At 41.1% G+C, this 17,122-nt stretch overlaps 1 protein-coding gene across 3 annotated transcripts in view; it reads left to right on the forward strand.

Annotated features, from left to right (window-relative positions):
- GPR149 (G protein-coupled receptor 149) overlaps nt 1-16,821 on the forward strand; it is an 87,472-nt gene extending 70,651 nt beyond the window's left edge. For 2 of the 3 annotated variants that reach the window (XM_057421716.1, XM_057421713.1), the window contains one exon: nt 14,635-16,821. In XM_057421716.1, the coding sequence (XP_057277699.1) occupies nt 14,635-15,207 (573 nt within the window). In that variant the 3' untranslated portion in view covers nt 15,208-16,821. The remainder of the gene's footprint in view (nt 1-14,634) is intronic. The other variant, XM_057421714.1, reaches the window with a different exon arrangement.
- Nucleotides 16,822-17,122: the final 301 nt, after the last annotated feature.

Genomic DNA, 17,122 nt, shown 5'->3' on the forward strand with positions numbered 1-17,122 from the left:
ATGTTTGAAGTAGTTGAATTTTAAAGCCCAAATGGGAGAGAAGGACTTGACCTTGCCTGGGTTATGAGAACCCTGCCTTCTGGAGCGCATGTTGACTGGACTAGGTAGACTGTCATACTTTTGTAGCATTTGCTATAGAACAATGGCTTCTGTTAATCTTTCCAAGGTGTCACATCAGTGAACTCTTGTCAGTACAGTCTCCCCCTGTTCATTAGAATTCTGGTATCTGCTAATACCTTGAACCCCAGCCCTTTCTCCCTCCACAACCCTGAGCTGATGCGGGATGCCAGAGTTTGGAGCACGATGAAGTCACAAGCCAAAGCCAATCTGCCTGGCTAAGTGTTCACTGGGTTCTGAGGGCTTAAATGTGCACTGTAGAACTCAGGAGATATTTGGCATTACAGTCAGTGGGAGTGGCATAAAAGCCTGTGTGAAGTCCACAAGACAGGAGCTGCAGAAGGCCGTAGGTTGGAAAGCACCTCTGGAAGTCACCTCATTCAACTTCATTCAGCTTCCTACTACAAGCAGGGCTGACTTCACAGCTAGACCAACTTGTTCTCAACCTTTGGTACATACATAGGGAAGAATCAGATGTATTTTATATCTAAATAAGGGAATCCCCTCTCCCTCTGATAAAAACAAGTTTATTCTTTGAGTCAAAGTAGGAATTTGTTTGATATTTCAAATTTAACTGATGATCCCTTTCATGAAAATCAAATGTTCACTCTTTTGCACTGTGTAGTGATGAATTACTGCATTTTTGGGGCAAAAGAAAATGATGGCTCAACCTGGTTTTAGTCTACTATTTCATGCTAACCCCTTGGTGCCATGTATAGTCCATTTAATAAAGTCAGTATGTCACTAGCTTCGTCCTTGCAGTGGGTGCTCTTGTGGCCATTTCCTTGTGGCTCTCCTTCCAGTAGTTTCCAGATGGTGTTTAAAAGCAAAAATAAAAAAATCCTTTTCCCATCTCCTGTGGCTGACATTTCACATTGCTAGACCTGTGACTTCCATTACAGAAGGTACAAGCTTTTCTGTGAGGCAGCTCGTAACGACTGCATGTGGATGGATTTATTTGTCACTTAGGGACGTGCTTCTTCACTGCTTGCACTACAAGGAATCCCAGTTCATGCTTTTCTGACCTCTTCCAAGTTACAACCCAGTGTACAGTTGCCAGGCATTAAGACTGCTATGGTCTAAAAGTTCAAGGCTTCTGAGTTACAGATCTTACTGTTTCTGACATTCAGCATGATTTTCCAGAGATTCAGAGTGTTGACATTTGGTTTGCTGCTGAAACAGAGCAGAATATGCAACCCCAGTAAGCATATTAAAAATAACTCTAATGCATTTCTCAGCTTTATGTTGGATGAAAAGATAAATTTGGGCCAAACATTAAGTAAGTTGAAAGCCATCCCTTTCATTTATCCTATCTGTAAGTCCCTAAGTATCTAAGAAAAGTCACTTTCCCCTCATCACTCTCTGTTTCTCACCTTGGTTAAAATAGGAGTCTTTCCCTAACGTGTATTAGCTGTGTACTTCTGCTTAAATTGTCAAGTAAGCTAGGCAACTGGGAGAAGGTACCAAACCTTAAAAAGAAATGGATTATTATCCTAACAGGATAAAAGTTCCTCATCTTCAGTACTTTCAGACTATAAATGCTTGATCACAGAAATAAATATAGATGTTCTATTAGAGTATTTCCAGTTTTCTTTTCAACAGGCTTGTAATAACTTGCAGTAGGAGGAAGAATAGCAGCATTTGCAAATGCATTTTCAGCTTAGCTGTTAAGTGATGTAGTAAATGTGTCCTTAAATGCTGAATTTCCACATAATAAAGTAGTGCAAGTAGTGATAGGATAGGAAATGACTAATGACTTTAGTGATGACTTTAAGCTTACAGAGGGGAAATTTAGATTAGAATTTAGGAAGAAAGTCTTCCCTGTGAGGGTGGTGAGGCACTGGCACAGGTTGCCCAGAGAAGCTGTTGCTGCCCCATCCCTGGCAGTGTTGAAGGCCAGGTTGGATGGGGCTTTGAGCAACCTGGTCTAGTGGGAAGTGTCCCTGCTCATGGCAGGGGGGGTGGAACTAGGTGATCTTGAAGGTCCTTCCCAACCGAAACCATTCTGTGATTCTGTAATTCAATCAAATCTAGAAAATACCATGCCAACTGAAGGTATCAGTTTAGTGCCTTTTGAAGAGTAGGGTGCCAGACAGTACATGTGATGCCTTTGATTTTCTGTTGAAGCTGTGTGCTACTTGGAAGATGGAATGATAGTAATGACGCCATAGCTGGTTGTCTCTTCATCATCTGTTCTGTGAGTGAAGAGTTATTCCATCAAAGTGATTTCTCTGGAATAAAAGTGGGATGAAAGGAGAATGAGGCAGTGGGTTTTATTCAATACCTATATAGACTAGCTGTAATTGAGAAGGAGAGAAAAAATGGTACTTGTCATTTCTAACTCTTGCTCAGCTGCATTTTTGAAAGATACCTTTAACATCTTATAAAATAACCACTGTATCTCCCTTTCCTAAAGAGATTTATTGTAAATATGTCATGTGTTTTTTTTCCTATGCTAATTGCCTTCAGGCAACAGAAACCTCTCCGGCTTGCAATATATTATAGCCTTTCTGAATATTTCTTTTTCTTTGACTTAATACTTCATATATGGGTTGCCTCAAGCAAACTCTTTCAAGAGACTCTCTGTATAGAACCTATTTACATGCCCTGCAAAGGGAAGTGAGAAAGCTGTGTAAATTTTTTCCCTTAAGAGGAGTCAGTACTGTACATCTGTAGTTGCAGTGGTTTTAGTGGTGATAAATACACAGGATCTTTCTCACTACAGGAAAGGTGTAAACATTCCAGAAACACCAGGCACAGCATAGAAGCTGAGTTATTAATAGACATGATGAGATTTGCTTTCCACTGGTCTATGCAACTATGCCCGTGCTAGTTTGCCCTGATGTTCTTGTTTGGTATCTTCCTGCAGGCAGTATTCCCTCAGCTGGAAAATCAATGTAGCATTTCACCACCATCTTCTAGCTTTACTCCAAGTGGGACAAAGTGGTGTGGCCCTTGCAATGCTTGCTGAGTCTCTGCTTGAAGTTAAACTGCAATTGGCACTCTGTTGAATTGCATTAGCAGGAGAAATACTGAGAGTAGAAACGTTTCCCCAGGAGGGCAAGGCTGAACATAGGCAAGCTCCCATAGCGCTTCCCCCTGGCTGGCACCCATCTGTGAAGCAGCTGTCATCCTATGCCTGCTGTTTATTCTGTCTGGTTCAGATAAATAAGCAACAGCTTTCAGATCTGTTGCTTAAACAGGTTTTAATGTATGCTAGATACAAGTAGACATGCACACATGGAACTAGAGAAAAGAAATAAAAATCAGGGCCATGGAGATGTAATGAGGATAAACAAACCTTGTGGAGCTGACCAGTGACACTGTGTCAGAGACTCTTACAGGAATCAGTTCTGCAGAGAGCTGCACTGATGGGTATCAGTGTTCCTTTTCTGAGAGAACAGACAATGCTATGAACAAAATCAATATCACACTGACCAAGGGATCCTTGTACCCTAAGGGATCATTGGCCCTACTGTCACTTAATGGAATATGAGTTAGAAAAGCAGTGCAATTTTGACCCCTTTCCTATAAAGCCATTACATTCTAGGCTGCTGTGTTCTCAATTTTTTAAAGATTTGTGCTGTTCTTCAACATACTTTTCTTCATTAGATTGCTCTAGTAAGCAGAAACACCAGTTCAGTTTAACGTTCCAATATCTGCAGCTCAGCAGAAAGCCTGGTAATGTGATGTTTGCAGATGAACCCAGAACTTTTTTGCAGGACTCGTAGTGCACGCCATGTCAAATAAACTTTATGGAGTTTGGTGAAAAGGGTAATGCCTGGTTTTGCAGCTATTACAATAAAGAGAATGTATGTTAGCAGTTCATCTGTACAAAGAGTGACTGCTTCCTGGTAATAAGGTAGTGGACAGAGCTAGACCAGACATCACAAGCTCTTGATTTCTGTACCCACCACATACAGCCTAATAGACCTCTTCTGTCTTCTGCAATACTGACTTCTTCAGACAGTTCAGAATGTGATCAGCCCTGTCAGTCCAGACTGTAAGTAGTAATTTTCAGACATTCATGGAGGGAAAGCTTGGGCAGATGTATGTAACTATGCAAAAGCGACGTTCTTTAGAATGTGATACGTAAATTGCTGAGTTGCATCTTTCTAAAGCAGGAAATTTCAGTTCTGTGGACACAAACACTGCTTTAGTTGAAGTCCAGGTGACAAAACCTGTATTACTTGAGACTCATGGACCCTGTGCAGTAAATTCACGGGGGTTGAGCTATCTCTACAGCTAGGAGTGAGGTGGTGCCTCAGCTGCAGTGCTGGTTCTGCTTTTAAAGCCTCAGGTAGCTTCTCCACCTGCCTCTCTGTATGAACTTATGTATGCACATAGACCATGCTCTTAGCCTTCAGCTGCATGATCTGTTGTTCCCACATTCATTATACCACAAAAGATAGAAATGCAGGACCCAGAATTAATTTGCCCAGATAACTACAGTGCTGGCATTTTTATACTTTCAGGGGCACAACTTCTCAGTTTGAATGTTCCTCTAGTGTAGATTTTTAATAATCATAGAATCATAGAATCACAGAATAGTTAGCGTTGGAAAGGACCTTAAGATCGTCTAGTTCCAACCCCCCTGCCATGGGGAAGGACACCTCACACTAAAGCATCTCACCCAAGGCCTTGTCCAGCCTGGTCTTAAACACTGCCAGGGATGGAGCATTCACAACCTCCCTGGGCAACCCATCCCAGTGCCTCACCACCTTAACAAGAAAGGATTTCCTCCTTATATCCAATTTAAACTTCCCCTGTTTAAGTTTTAACCCATTACCCCTTGTCCTGTCACTACAGTCCCTAATGAAGAGTCCCTCCCCAGCAACCCTATAGGCCCCCTTCAGATACTGGAAGGCTGCTATGAGGTCTAAACGCAGCCTTCTCTTCTCCAGGCTGAACAGCCCCTACTTTCTCAGCCTGTCTTCACACAGGAGGTGCTCCAGTCCCCTGATAATCCTTGTGGCCCTCTTCTGGACTTGTTCCAACAGTTCTATGTCCTTTTTATGTTGAGGACACCAGAACTGCACATAATACTCCAAGTGAGGTCTCACAAGAGCAGAGTAGAGGGGCAGGATCACCTCCTTCAACCTGCTGGTCACGCTCCTTTTGATGCAGCCCAGGATACAGTTATTTAAGTAAGAATGTTTAAGGATGTTTAAGTAAGCCACACACAGTAACCCAGCAAAAAGGAGGGACAAGACAACTACCTGCTCCGACTCTTCCAATCCTCACCTGGCCCAGCTCTGTTTCTTGTGCATGCCCCAAATATTTATCTTCATACAAATAATTAAAATTAACGCTGAAATTCTAATTCTGCATACTCTTTTTTTACCTGAAAGTGCAAATAAATTATTAGAAATTGTCATAAATTTCTCACACTGTATTGTGAAAACAAATGCACAGAATTACATAAGGACCAAGTCTGTACTTGTTCTAAAATCTTACTAAAAGCAACAAACATACAAGTCAAAATAGACACGCACTTCTTCCCAGTTACTTCTGAAAGATCAGCGTAGGATGCGAGACAGGTGTCCTGCAGGCAAGAATTTTGGTGGAAGCAGGACATGCCAGCCTGTTTCCATATTGAAGAGAGCTGTTTCTTGTAAAATCAGCTATTCTGCCTTTGAAGAAGACGATTTAAATGTAATAGATTTGAAACAGTACGTATTGACATGAAAAATATGGAGGGTTTTTAATAATATTGCATAAGTGCAGAGCATCTATCCTTCTTTAGGATGTCAGCGATTATACAGAAAGTAAAGCTCATGGCACATGCTGTCTGCGAAGCCCAGAAGTACGGAGAATGCTGGACTCATCTATGCAGCCTTAAAATGGTGTGCCTTCTGTGCTTCTGTCTGTGCTGCAGGCACATTGCAGGGTGTCTCTAAAGGTGCCATATGTATTATTCATGGAATATTAAAGGACTTTCTGTTGAGCTCACTCACTTCAGCCCCAGATAACCGAGTACAGAAGTTCTGGTACATAGATGGAAGCATTCTTACCTTAGATGCCTGTGTTGCACTTTCTGTTATTAATTTGTTCCAAAGAAATGTCTGTCCACATTGAGCAGGCCAATGACAAATGTTGGTTTTCAGGTCATCTGAGGTGAGCTTGAGCTTGTCCTAGCTTGTCCAGTCTTCTTGTACCCCGTTAGCGCTAAATTTTCTGCAGCCAGCCTCTCAAAGGGCGAATCATTGCAGTAATGAATTTTACTGCAGCTAATTTTTATTTGTAGGGAAATGGAAGACTAAGCCTCTATTCTAAAATAAAAAGAAAATACATTGTCTCTGGAAAGAAACATCAACATACTTACTGAAAACATTCTAAAAATAGAACTCTTCATCTAGAGCTGTATTCCGCCAAAGTAATTAGCAATGCAGACTCATTAGAGCTTTCTTTAGATTGCTGATATTTCTGTTTCAAAGGCAGCATGGCCCAATAGGAGTGGTGTTGGACTGGGACACAGCAAAACCTGCTGTCTGTTCTTAGCTCCACCAATGTGCTGTCCGCAGGCTTGGAAGAGTCACTTGCCATTCTGGGACCTCACATCTGAGCTCTCCGCTTCTTCCAGAGATGGAGATACACACTCTAATATGATCTCTTATTTTGCTGTAACACTAATATTACACTTACCTTATTCCAGGGCCTATGATTCATGACATTTGAAACTTAGGGCTCATGAGGGAGAGTCTACAGACTACCTTGGGCTTGAGTCCGTTGCTGAAACACAGGCGTGTAGAACCAGTGGAGCCGACTTAGGGAGTCCCACTTGGCCTCCAGCTTCTGCTTCAGGAGGATGTAGGTCTCCCATTAGGTTTTTTGTTATATTTGAAAGTTTTTGAGGGTATCCCAAATCCTCAGCGTCATCTTTGATGGCACTAGGCAACTGTGTCTGGGCAACTAGTTCAAATTTTAAATGTCTGAGTACACAGCCTTCTTGCGTAGTTAGAGAGGGTATCTCCTAACTTAGTTGCAGTGGAGAATCTTCCAAGCAGATTTTCTTTTTCCGCTTGATCATGTAGGAGTTCAGGCTCTTAGGGATTTCCTTTCTTCCCCCAGTTAACCTTTTGTTTCTGCACTGGCCTTATTGCAACAGCAGTTTATTGTGTTTAAAACCCAAGTGAGCTGTAAGCTACGTGAGCCACCATTCAGGTCATGTGGTTCTGAACAGTTTATCTTTGATTTCAGTTGCTAAGAAGTGTTACCTGGCTAAGGATCTGCTTCTGGAACAGCGTCAGCTTTGTTCTCAGGAGATGAAGTATTAATTGATAGCTGTCTTTGGAGAATGGAGTTGTTCATGCTTTCATTTAACTGCTGTGGAATCATCTACTCCCTGAAACAAAAGATTACCAGGAAATCCTGGTAACTGTGTGCTTATCCAGAGTGGACGATGGTCTTTGCAGGTGCTAAGTGCTGGAAAGCTGGGATGACTGAGTTTAGGGTCCTAGTAACAGGATGAATCCAGTTACACTTAATGTAAAATGTGAAAAGTATGTAGAAATGTTTGGAATGTTAACTTGTTAGCCTTGAAGAATTTTCTAGGCTTCTTCTAGCATAATAAATTATTGATCAGTAAGATAGAGTTTTAAATTATTTTGAACATCGCATGTAGATACATCAGAAACAGTGTTCGGAGTTGATTTCAGTGGTATATTTCTGACTTTTCTATAAAGTGCATCTCTGCAAATTGCTGATTAACTCCTGTAGACACTGAAGGGAAGCAGAGGGAATGCTGCATACCCTTGGGAGGTACTTACCAGCATGCAGAATGAGGTTCTGCTTTGGCAAGGGATGAAATTAAAATGTTCTTAGTCTACTTGCAGCTTAATACCCCTTTGTTAATATTTCACGTAAGTATAACTATTGCACGGCAAACCAAATACAAAAGCGTGTTTTTCTTTTGTTTCCGCCAGTTTGCAAGGAGAAATAAGTAACAGATTCTGTAAATGTTACCTTCCCCTTCCCCCTCAAAAAAGCTTTAAGGATCAAAAACTTATTTCTGCGCAGGGAAAGCTGCAGAACTTCTAGGTTCCGTAAACAGTCTTACTAGAATCATTGAAAAACTGCAAGTCAGTGGCTTTGGGGCCTTTTTTCACTGCTTTGAGCATTTACAGTTTGAAACCCTTCTGCAAGGGCCTGTTGTCTAGCCCATTGCTGGGGCTCGCTTTTGTCCTCTGCAGAGGCTGAGGCCTCCTCTGTGCCACAGTATCTGGCTCAAACTCTGCTCGGGGAGCTGAGTCTGAAACTACAGTGATTATGAGGATGGTTTTCTCATAGGCACAACTACTTTCTGTCTTCTGTGAAATGTGGAAGGTGGAAAATTTAATAATGAAAGCATTTGCTTTACCAATCATGCAGAGTTTTCTCTGTTCAGAATGTATCAATGCTCCTTAAGGAACAAGTACATTTTTTTATTTACTTCATTGTAATTTTTTATCTTTGCTTGTTAAAAATACATGTGCTGGTACATGTAGTTCTCCAGTGAAATCCCTGTACCAGATTCTAACAGACAGAATAGCCTCCAGCTGTCTCGGGCAGGAGCTGCACAGGGGGATGCCCTGTGGTAGGACATGATAGAAACAAACACTCTCCACAAGAAGTAAAACTGAGCAGAGGAAGGGCCAGCTCCTCTTGGCAGGAGCACAAGGCAGACATCATGGCATTAGAGATCCGGCAACAGTCCCAAGTGATGAAATGTGTGTGGATACATATTAATCAACTTTGAAAATTACCAACTTGCTGTTTCTGTGATGCAGATCTGCAGAAATCCGTCCTCCAGGGGAATAGCTCAGATTTAGTACTAGCCTGCGACTTTTATGAGACCCAGCAGATAATCTGTGGTATTCACTTAAAAGTGGCCTCAGCATAAAGAACAGTGATTTTGGCTTACAGTATTTTGACTGGGGAGCGCTGTGATTTTTTTTAAAAATTGAAACATTAGAGCATTTCTGAGTTGAAATCTTTCAATCCTAGCAGAAATTAAGAAATCAACTGTAAAAAGGTAAATATTTTATATAGATATATGCCATGTACAATTAATAAGTAAATACTTGTATGTATCTGTGCTTGTGTGCACACAGAGAAAGAGGCTCTGTAAGTGGATATAAGAACCATATCAGACTAAATTTTAAATCATCTGTGTTCAAGCAGGTAAGTATCTGATCTTTCCTTCAACTCTCCTAGTTGAGAGAAAGTAAGGTCTCAGAAGGACAAGTCTTGACTTTACAGGATCAGAATCATGGGTACCAAAGCTTCCTTACCTTATGTAATAGCCACAGGTGGCAAACTGGTATGGGGTGCATGACAGTTAGAAAGAATGCACTTCAGCTGTGAGGTGTCTTTGAGATAGTACTACAAATCCCAGTATAACTACAAACCTGATAAAATAAACACAGTACTGGAGTTGAGAAGAATTTCTGCATTTTGTTTAGGAATAATGATAATTATATATGAGTATCTAATACTTTGCAAAACTGCTGAGACACAACAGCTGCAAAGTGGCACTTTGGTTGAAAAGAGAGGGGTTTGTTTTGTCTCACAAAGGTCTTCATCTTTATACCAGTACCTGATTCCTGCATGCATTGTCAACTTATCATCAAAACATTGTCATTCTGAAGATGATCCAAGAACCAAGTGGCTCCAAGTTTTCTGTACCTTCCTAAAAACATTCATGTAGAAGTACTTTAGAAAGAGAATGCATAGCATAAATTGTGTGCAAGGAGTTAATGTGTGTATTTCTTTTAAAAAATAGGTTTTCTTTTAAATACAGAAACACAAAGTGTGGGGCAAAGTAGTGTGGAATAAGCCTGGTGGAGCAGTACCTTTGGAAAAAGCAGAGGCTGTGGAGAAAGATGTTCAGAAACAGCACCATGATTCTCTTTATTTTTTCACTGAAGTAAAAATGAATCATAACCTTTCTACAGTTGTGGATGCTTTTGTTCAAGCTAAAATAATGCAGAGTTGGGGTGCAAGAACCTGGATGGATGAAGTGAAAGCTACTGTTAAGTGTTACTCAAATTGCTTCCTCTTCCTACTGCTTCAGAATTAAATGACATTGAAAGTCTTAAATCAGAAAGCTGAACTGTAGGTAACAATGGAACAGTAGAAGACAAAATACTTCTTTACAGGATGTGCCAGTATAGTCTGGTGTGCTAATAGATTCCTATTTATTTCCATGGGTGTGTCACAGGAAGCAAAAATGGATATTTAGTAATCATATCAAGGACAAAATAAGGGTTACATTCTGTGCTCATTAGTAATAATATATACTGAAAGTAATTCCAGTAATAATCAATTTTACCTGGCTGTACATAAAACCAGAATTGTATTTTTTCTTCTTTTGGGCTGTTTTTAATCATGGCATTTTTCTATTGGGCTTCTTGACTCTAGAGCAGAGCTTGCAAAGCGAGCGCAAGGTGAGCAACAGCTCTGAACTTGGGAGAGAGCCTGGCTGCGCTGTTCAGTGCCCCGTGCATCGCTGAGGGCCAGATTGCATTCTCGGTCACTATCCCCTTTCTGGCGCTGGTGCAGAGTCCTTTCTGCTGCTCCGGCTGCAGAGGGACAGTCACCATCAGTGACCATAGTGTCTCCCCTCCAGTGTGGAGCACAGAAGTCTTCCCAGGGCTGTGGCGCTTCAGGACCAGACAAGGCAGTGTGAGTTCCCCGTAGGACTTAGCTGTGTATTCTCAGTTCACTGGCTCAGATCTCCCTTCAGGCTTTATTCCTGCCTTCCCCTATCATGTAATTCCAGGGTTTGATTTAATTTTCAATAAAGTGTGCTCAGTAAGTTATTTTCAGTAATTACTTGGATTTTTTAAACATTGAACATTTTGCACTGATGATGAATGGTTTGTTTCACACGCATGTACTTCATCAAAGCTGACGGTTGTCTAGTTTCCTTGCAATTCAGCTGCTGCACTGAAGATGTTAAAGCTGTGATTTGAAAGCTGCCTGCAAGGGCAGTGGTTACTAGTCAAGCGCCTGTTGCAGTCACGAGTGCGTGGCATTATGATGCACAGTTTGTGAAGAGGAATGGATTCCCTGTTTGTAGAAACAGGTGAAGGTGTCTATAACTGAGCAAAATTTCTAGCACAAATTGCATAGTTTACTGGCTTCCTGGTTAGGGACTGGGAAGTGGCCTAGAAGTGTTAGCATATCCTTTTCAGTTCTAAAAGTAAATACTGATATCTAAACAGAAAACAGACTTTTGGAAAGAGCCACTAAATGTGTGATGATGGGAAAATTTCTCGTTCTCCAGAACTGGAGTATTCATTCCAGTGAGTGAGATTGCTCATGTCTCAGACATACCCTCCATCTTGTTGACATTCAAGATGACACATCTACAGTGTTTTCTTAAGTAGTATGCAACCTTGCACTGAAGTAATCAGTTCTTATTTAACTTTTTTTTTTCCCCATACTCTTTAGATGTCTTTCTGTATAATCTAAGTGCTCTTTTAGGCTGTTCTTCAGACTCTGACCTTGATTAACAGCCAGAAACGCAGACACTCAAACAGACCCTGCAAAGGACTTCAGAGTGTTGAGTGCAGAAACTAGAAAGGGGCTGAAAATAGAGCCATAGGGCTTGTATCCAACAGAAACTCCATTCTAAATGTGTGTTACCAAAGTTGATAGGTATCCAGGCTCTATCCATTACAATATGCAAGATGCTTACCATGTGCCTCTGTACTGCTTAGAACAGTAGGCTTTGTCCACTTGATGTTACCCAGAGCTGGATTTGTTGCTCCAGTGGCCTTACTAAGCAACTGGGGTGGAAGATGGGTGGACAACAGCTTCCTCAAGCTGAGAAAACAGTTATTCTTACATCTTTTCTGGAGGAGTGATCCTCATTACTAATTACTACAGAAAATGTGAGGGCCAACACCTAGCTGAGATTTAAAAAAAGCTCCCGCCTCATTGCTTTGAAGCAAAGGCTGCTGGTGCTTAGCCTGAGGAGATCTACACTTGAGGGAGCCCCTGCACCCACCATGGCTCTGAACTCAAAACAGCAGCCAGGAGCTGCCAGTGAGCTGCTGTCAGCTAACATTCACCAATCTGGGACCTCTGCCTGCTCAATGACACAGCATGATAGCTGCCTCTGTAACTGCACGTTGGAAGAACACTTGAGGACCATTTTTCTCTTATAGATCTATTAAGGAGAGTAGTATAACTCTGATTTCCTTCCAGCAGGACAAGCCAGCTCCGAGGGTTTTGTCAGGTCAATTCCTTTGTCAAAGAGCAACATTAAGTCACAGTTTGGCAAGATTTTTCTACGCAATGGATCCTATTCCCTTTACATGCTTTTTAGTGAAGGTGAGGTGATCGTAGAATCACAGAATTGGTTTGGGTTGGAAAGGGCTTTAAAGATCATCTAGTTTAAACTGCCCTGCCACAGGCAGGGACACCTCACACTAGACCAGGTTGCTCAAAGCCCCATCCAACCTGGCCTTGAACGCTGCCAGGAATGGGGCAGCCACAGCTTCTCTGGGCAACCTGTTGCAGTGTCTCACCCCCTTCATAATGAAGTCTTTCTTCCTTATATCTAACCTAAATCTACCCTCTTTCAGTTTAAAGCCATTCCCCCTTGTCCTATCCCTACATAACCTTGAAAAAAGTCCCTCTCCAGCTTTCTTGTTGGCCCTTTTAGGTACTGGACGCTGCTCAAATGTCTCCCTGGAGCCTTTTCTTAAGGCTGAACAACCCCAGCTGTCTTGCCTGTCAGTGATGCGTGTGGTAGATTTGAAAGATCATCAACAGGTCCTGATAGCAACAGCAACACAGAAGACAGTACAGAGCGATTTACCTTGCTACCTGGCAGCTTTTCAAATACCACTCTCCCTCCTGTCTGTGTGTGTGCTGAGTCAGGTTTTGCAGCTGCCCTGGTTTTCAGTAGTCTTTTTTGTTGCACAATTTCCATATAAATTGATGCAGCTCTTCCTCCTGAACTGCCCTTTCGCAAAGTCAGCACTTCACTGCCTGCCACGGAGGCTGCTTTTGGCCAAGCTGTATTTTATTATGTATAGTACTTTTTAGTGAATAAGACGAAGTTTTCAAATGATAACCAGTGTCCTTCTCAGCAAGCAGTCAAAGCCCAGCTGCAGCAAAGCAAATGAGGATGGAGCAAAAGATGAGCCCTCAGTGAGATTCTCCAGAACCTGAGTCTGGTGTTTCTTTGCTGTGTGTGTCTATTTCTGCCATCACTTTTGTTCTGTCCAGTGTAAGTCACTGAAGGAGAACCTTCGCAGTTAAAAATGAGTCTTTATAGCGTGAGAGTGAGAGCCAGAATCTGTCCTGCAACACTATGGAAAAGAACATGTAACAACCTACCACTGAGTTAGCTATAGCTATCTACATAGGAGCAAGCTGTGTCCTCTGTTTACAACGCAGGCACTTGCAGTGATTTCTTTATGTAATGCTTTTATTTATTTACAGCCTCTGAAACAATATTTTCATTGCAGCTGCTAAAAATTCTTGGTTTGAGGATGACCTTTAGTACTGCAGAACTTTAACTGAATTTTCTTTCTCTGCCAGCTGAGGTTAAACCATGACAAATAATACCTGGCGAGTTGTTTTGGGAAGTTCAGCTTGGTAGCTAAGCCAGCTAACTTTAGGCACCTAATTAAGAGTCATTAAGACAGGGTGCCCAAGGGAGACAGGGTCACAGTGTAGGTTCCTGTGTTTGAACAGTCCTCTGGTATAATTTCTGTCATTTTGGTCACTGTGAGAAGCTTTAACAGATCAGTGTCTCCATCTGATTCAAGCAGATAGGAAACACTTTCAGAGATGCCTCTGAGTACTAGCTAGAGAGGTGCCTGCCAATGCAGGCTGTCTCCCTGGGGACTGGCTGCAATGAAACATTATGTGTAGACTATCCAGAAAAGTGTGTGTGTCCATAAGCTAATTGAGTCGCAGAGACTTTGTTGACGAGGGAGTCATGGACAACGCAGAGACAATCGATGTGATCAAGCGATTGCCAAATTTATTACAAAGCCTTAACTCCTTATATACTATTTCTTACATGCAGTTACAGTGATTTGGCATATTATGATTGGACACATGTCTCGAAGACCCTTAGTGATTAACATATAATTGGTTAAGCACAGGTGTGAGAACTCAACCTCGAAAGCTTGGCAACAGTCCACAGTTCTCATTAACACAGTGAATGCCAGCTTCTTCTTATCTTGCTTGCTTAAGCTTCTTTGAGCCTCTCATGGCCTTGCTGTATCTTTCAGGATTATTCAGAGTTTATGTACTAATTATGCATTCTCCCTTGAGAACACTGTCTCCACAAGACTTCACTTTTAATACTAAATGTATAATTATCAAACCCTTCTTTCTACTCTTTAAAGTCATAAATACAATAATAGTAATGATAATAAGTCATAAATATTTCTAAAATACTGAACGGAAAAGTCAGGAAAATAAGTTAACAAACTAAACCTAATTTGCTTATTTATAATGGATTCTAACTTCAAAAATTAACATGAAATAATGGTCACTCTTTTCCAGCGATCAGGTGGGGCTTTGGCTGTCCCTTTGTGTGCATTTCAAGGAACTGTATCTCTTCAGGCACCCACAGGAAAAACACTGTCTTTATCCACCTATGAGGTAAGCACTGAAGGGCAAAAAATAACACCCATGTCAAAGAAAATTGAAGTATATCGATCTAAAAGTGTTGGTCATGAGCCAAACCCAGAGGAGTCTCCTGATACATTTGCTGACACAAGTGTTAAAATTCATTTAGAGGTACTTGAAATTTGTGACAATGAAGAGGCCCTGGATACTGTGTCAATCATCAGTAACATTAGCCAGTCCTCCACGCAGGTAAGGTCTCCATCCTTACGTTATTCAAGGAAAGAAAATAGGTTTGTCTCATGCGATTTAGGGGAAACTGCCTCCTACTCCCTCTTCATACCATCAAATGATCCTGACAGCGGTATTAACATATCAATTCCGGACACTGTTGAAGCTCATAGGCAGAACAGTAAAAAGCAGTATGTGGAAAAAGGTGGTTATCAGGAAGAAATACAAATATTGAATAAAGCATACATAAAACGGGAAGAAGATGGCAACAGCAATTAAAAGGCATTTAATCTAGACATCTGAAATGATTTGACAGACATTGCTCCTCTTGACTCAAGTTACCCTAGCAGATACAGTGTCAAATGTTTTTTCCTAGCAGATAAATAAATTTTATTTGTGTACACTGTAAATTAGATTAAAACTTTTAATGATATATGGATGGTATAACAAATACTTCAGTGCTTCACAACTTTGCATAGTGAATTTCCAGTTATTTATATATTTATTTGAGAAACACATGCGTCAAAAAGGAATCATAAATAAAGTTTTAAAAAAACAGCTTTGATTGCTTGTTGGCACTGAGTGGTCTGTCTGTGGGAACCTGTGGAAACTGAGGGAGCAGCTCCACAGGTGTGAGGTTCTGCTCTTTACTGATGTGCCAGACCTGAAATATTTATCTTAAAAAAAATGTAGCACAAGCACAAGTCAGTTTATTTAGTTGACTTAAGTTGAGAATTAGAAAGTTCTGTAAATGGTTTAATTTTCTCCTGCTCTATCCATGATTTTTATGTTAACAACCATGTAAGTGGCCAGTGTATAGACCTTTAAATGTGGGTGGCTGCAATGTAAGCATGCACATTTTGTAAATACAGCGTTGTTAAACTGAAGTGTTTTTGTGGTTGACATTTCTTTGATCAAATGTGACAAATGTTGGTTATTTTATGCTGTCTCCTTTTTCGCCTCCATGATCTCTACCAAGTTAATACATTTGCCAACATTAAAGAATATTTGTAACTCAATCCAGATCAAGACAGCATTTGAAATGTTTGAAGAGCTAGGACATCAAAATTAGTTTGAATAATTCTTTATGTCCGAGTTGTCCCTAAGCAAGGAATAGCTTTACAATGTCCCCTTCTTCCTTAAGGCCCATGTGAAGCTAATACTTCTCTCAACAGAACCCCAACAGCACATGTCACTTGCAGAGAGTTGAAGGAGTCCCACTGTCTCACAGCAAGAACACTACTGGGTTTTATGCCATATATATTCTGTTAGTAAACTTGTCATCACTTCTCCTTGGGTGGATCCTCATGCTTCAGATCTGAGAGTTACAACTGATGTGTGACTCCTTAAGAGGAATCAGGAGCTATTCAGGGTGGCCAAACTTAGAGACTGAGCTTAGACATCGACCTCAGGAGAGTGCTCTGGTTACCTAAAGTGGGTCCCAACCTGTATCACCCTCAGGAGGAGCCTGTCTCTAGTGACTTATAAGGAAACTAGAACTAAGTATAAAGCCAAGATAAAATCAATAAATACTGTAATTTGTGTCAAATTCAGATAAGCAGAGGTGGAATCAATGGAAACAATGGAGCTCTCAAGTCTGACATGAAGTATGCAGCATATGCTTGAAATGCCACTGCATTTTGACTGAATGCTCTTTTTCTGAGGGTTTATCATTCATTTCAGTTAAACAGAGATAAATATACTCCGAGGACTTTCAGCAGTTTAATTAAAATTTACACTGTTTATTAAGGAATAGATTTAATTTCCAGTGGCACGCGTGACAACATAACCATTTAGGCATCTGCAGTCACCCTTTTTTTCATTTGGTGGGAACATACAAGAGAAAATAAGCACAATCCAATCATCAGGATTCTGTTATGGGTTATGAGCAGACAGAGCAAAAGGGCCAACTGCTGTGTCTGATCACACTCAGCATTTGATACGGAGGCATGAAAACAAGCAGGTGACTTGCCTTCTCACTTCACCAATGTAAATCGGACCTGCCATCACAATTGGTGGGGCTGTGCTGGTGTGACACTAAAGAAAACCAGGGTCAAAGTCTGCAGGTTGCTGTGATAGAGATGGATCACTCTGCAAGTTGTGCTTTCTGCATGCTGCCTTTCGAAGGTGAAAACAAGGGCTCTCATATGAATGCCTCAAGGCTTTTAGTTCCGCTAAGATGCTATGTTGTGTT

The sequence above is a fragment of the Pezoporus wallicus genome, unplaced genomic scaffold, assembly GCF_028554395.1.
Source record: "Pezoporus wallicus isolate ANWC-B61680 ecotype Strahan unplaced genomic scaffold, APGP_CSIRO_Pwel_v1 scaffold_7402, whole genome shotgun sequence".
NCBI classification, from domain to species: domain Eukaryota; kingdom Metazoa; phylum Chordata; class Aves; order Psittaciformes; family Psittacidae; genus Pezoporus; species Pezoporus wallicus.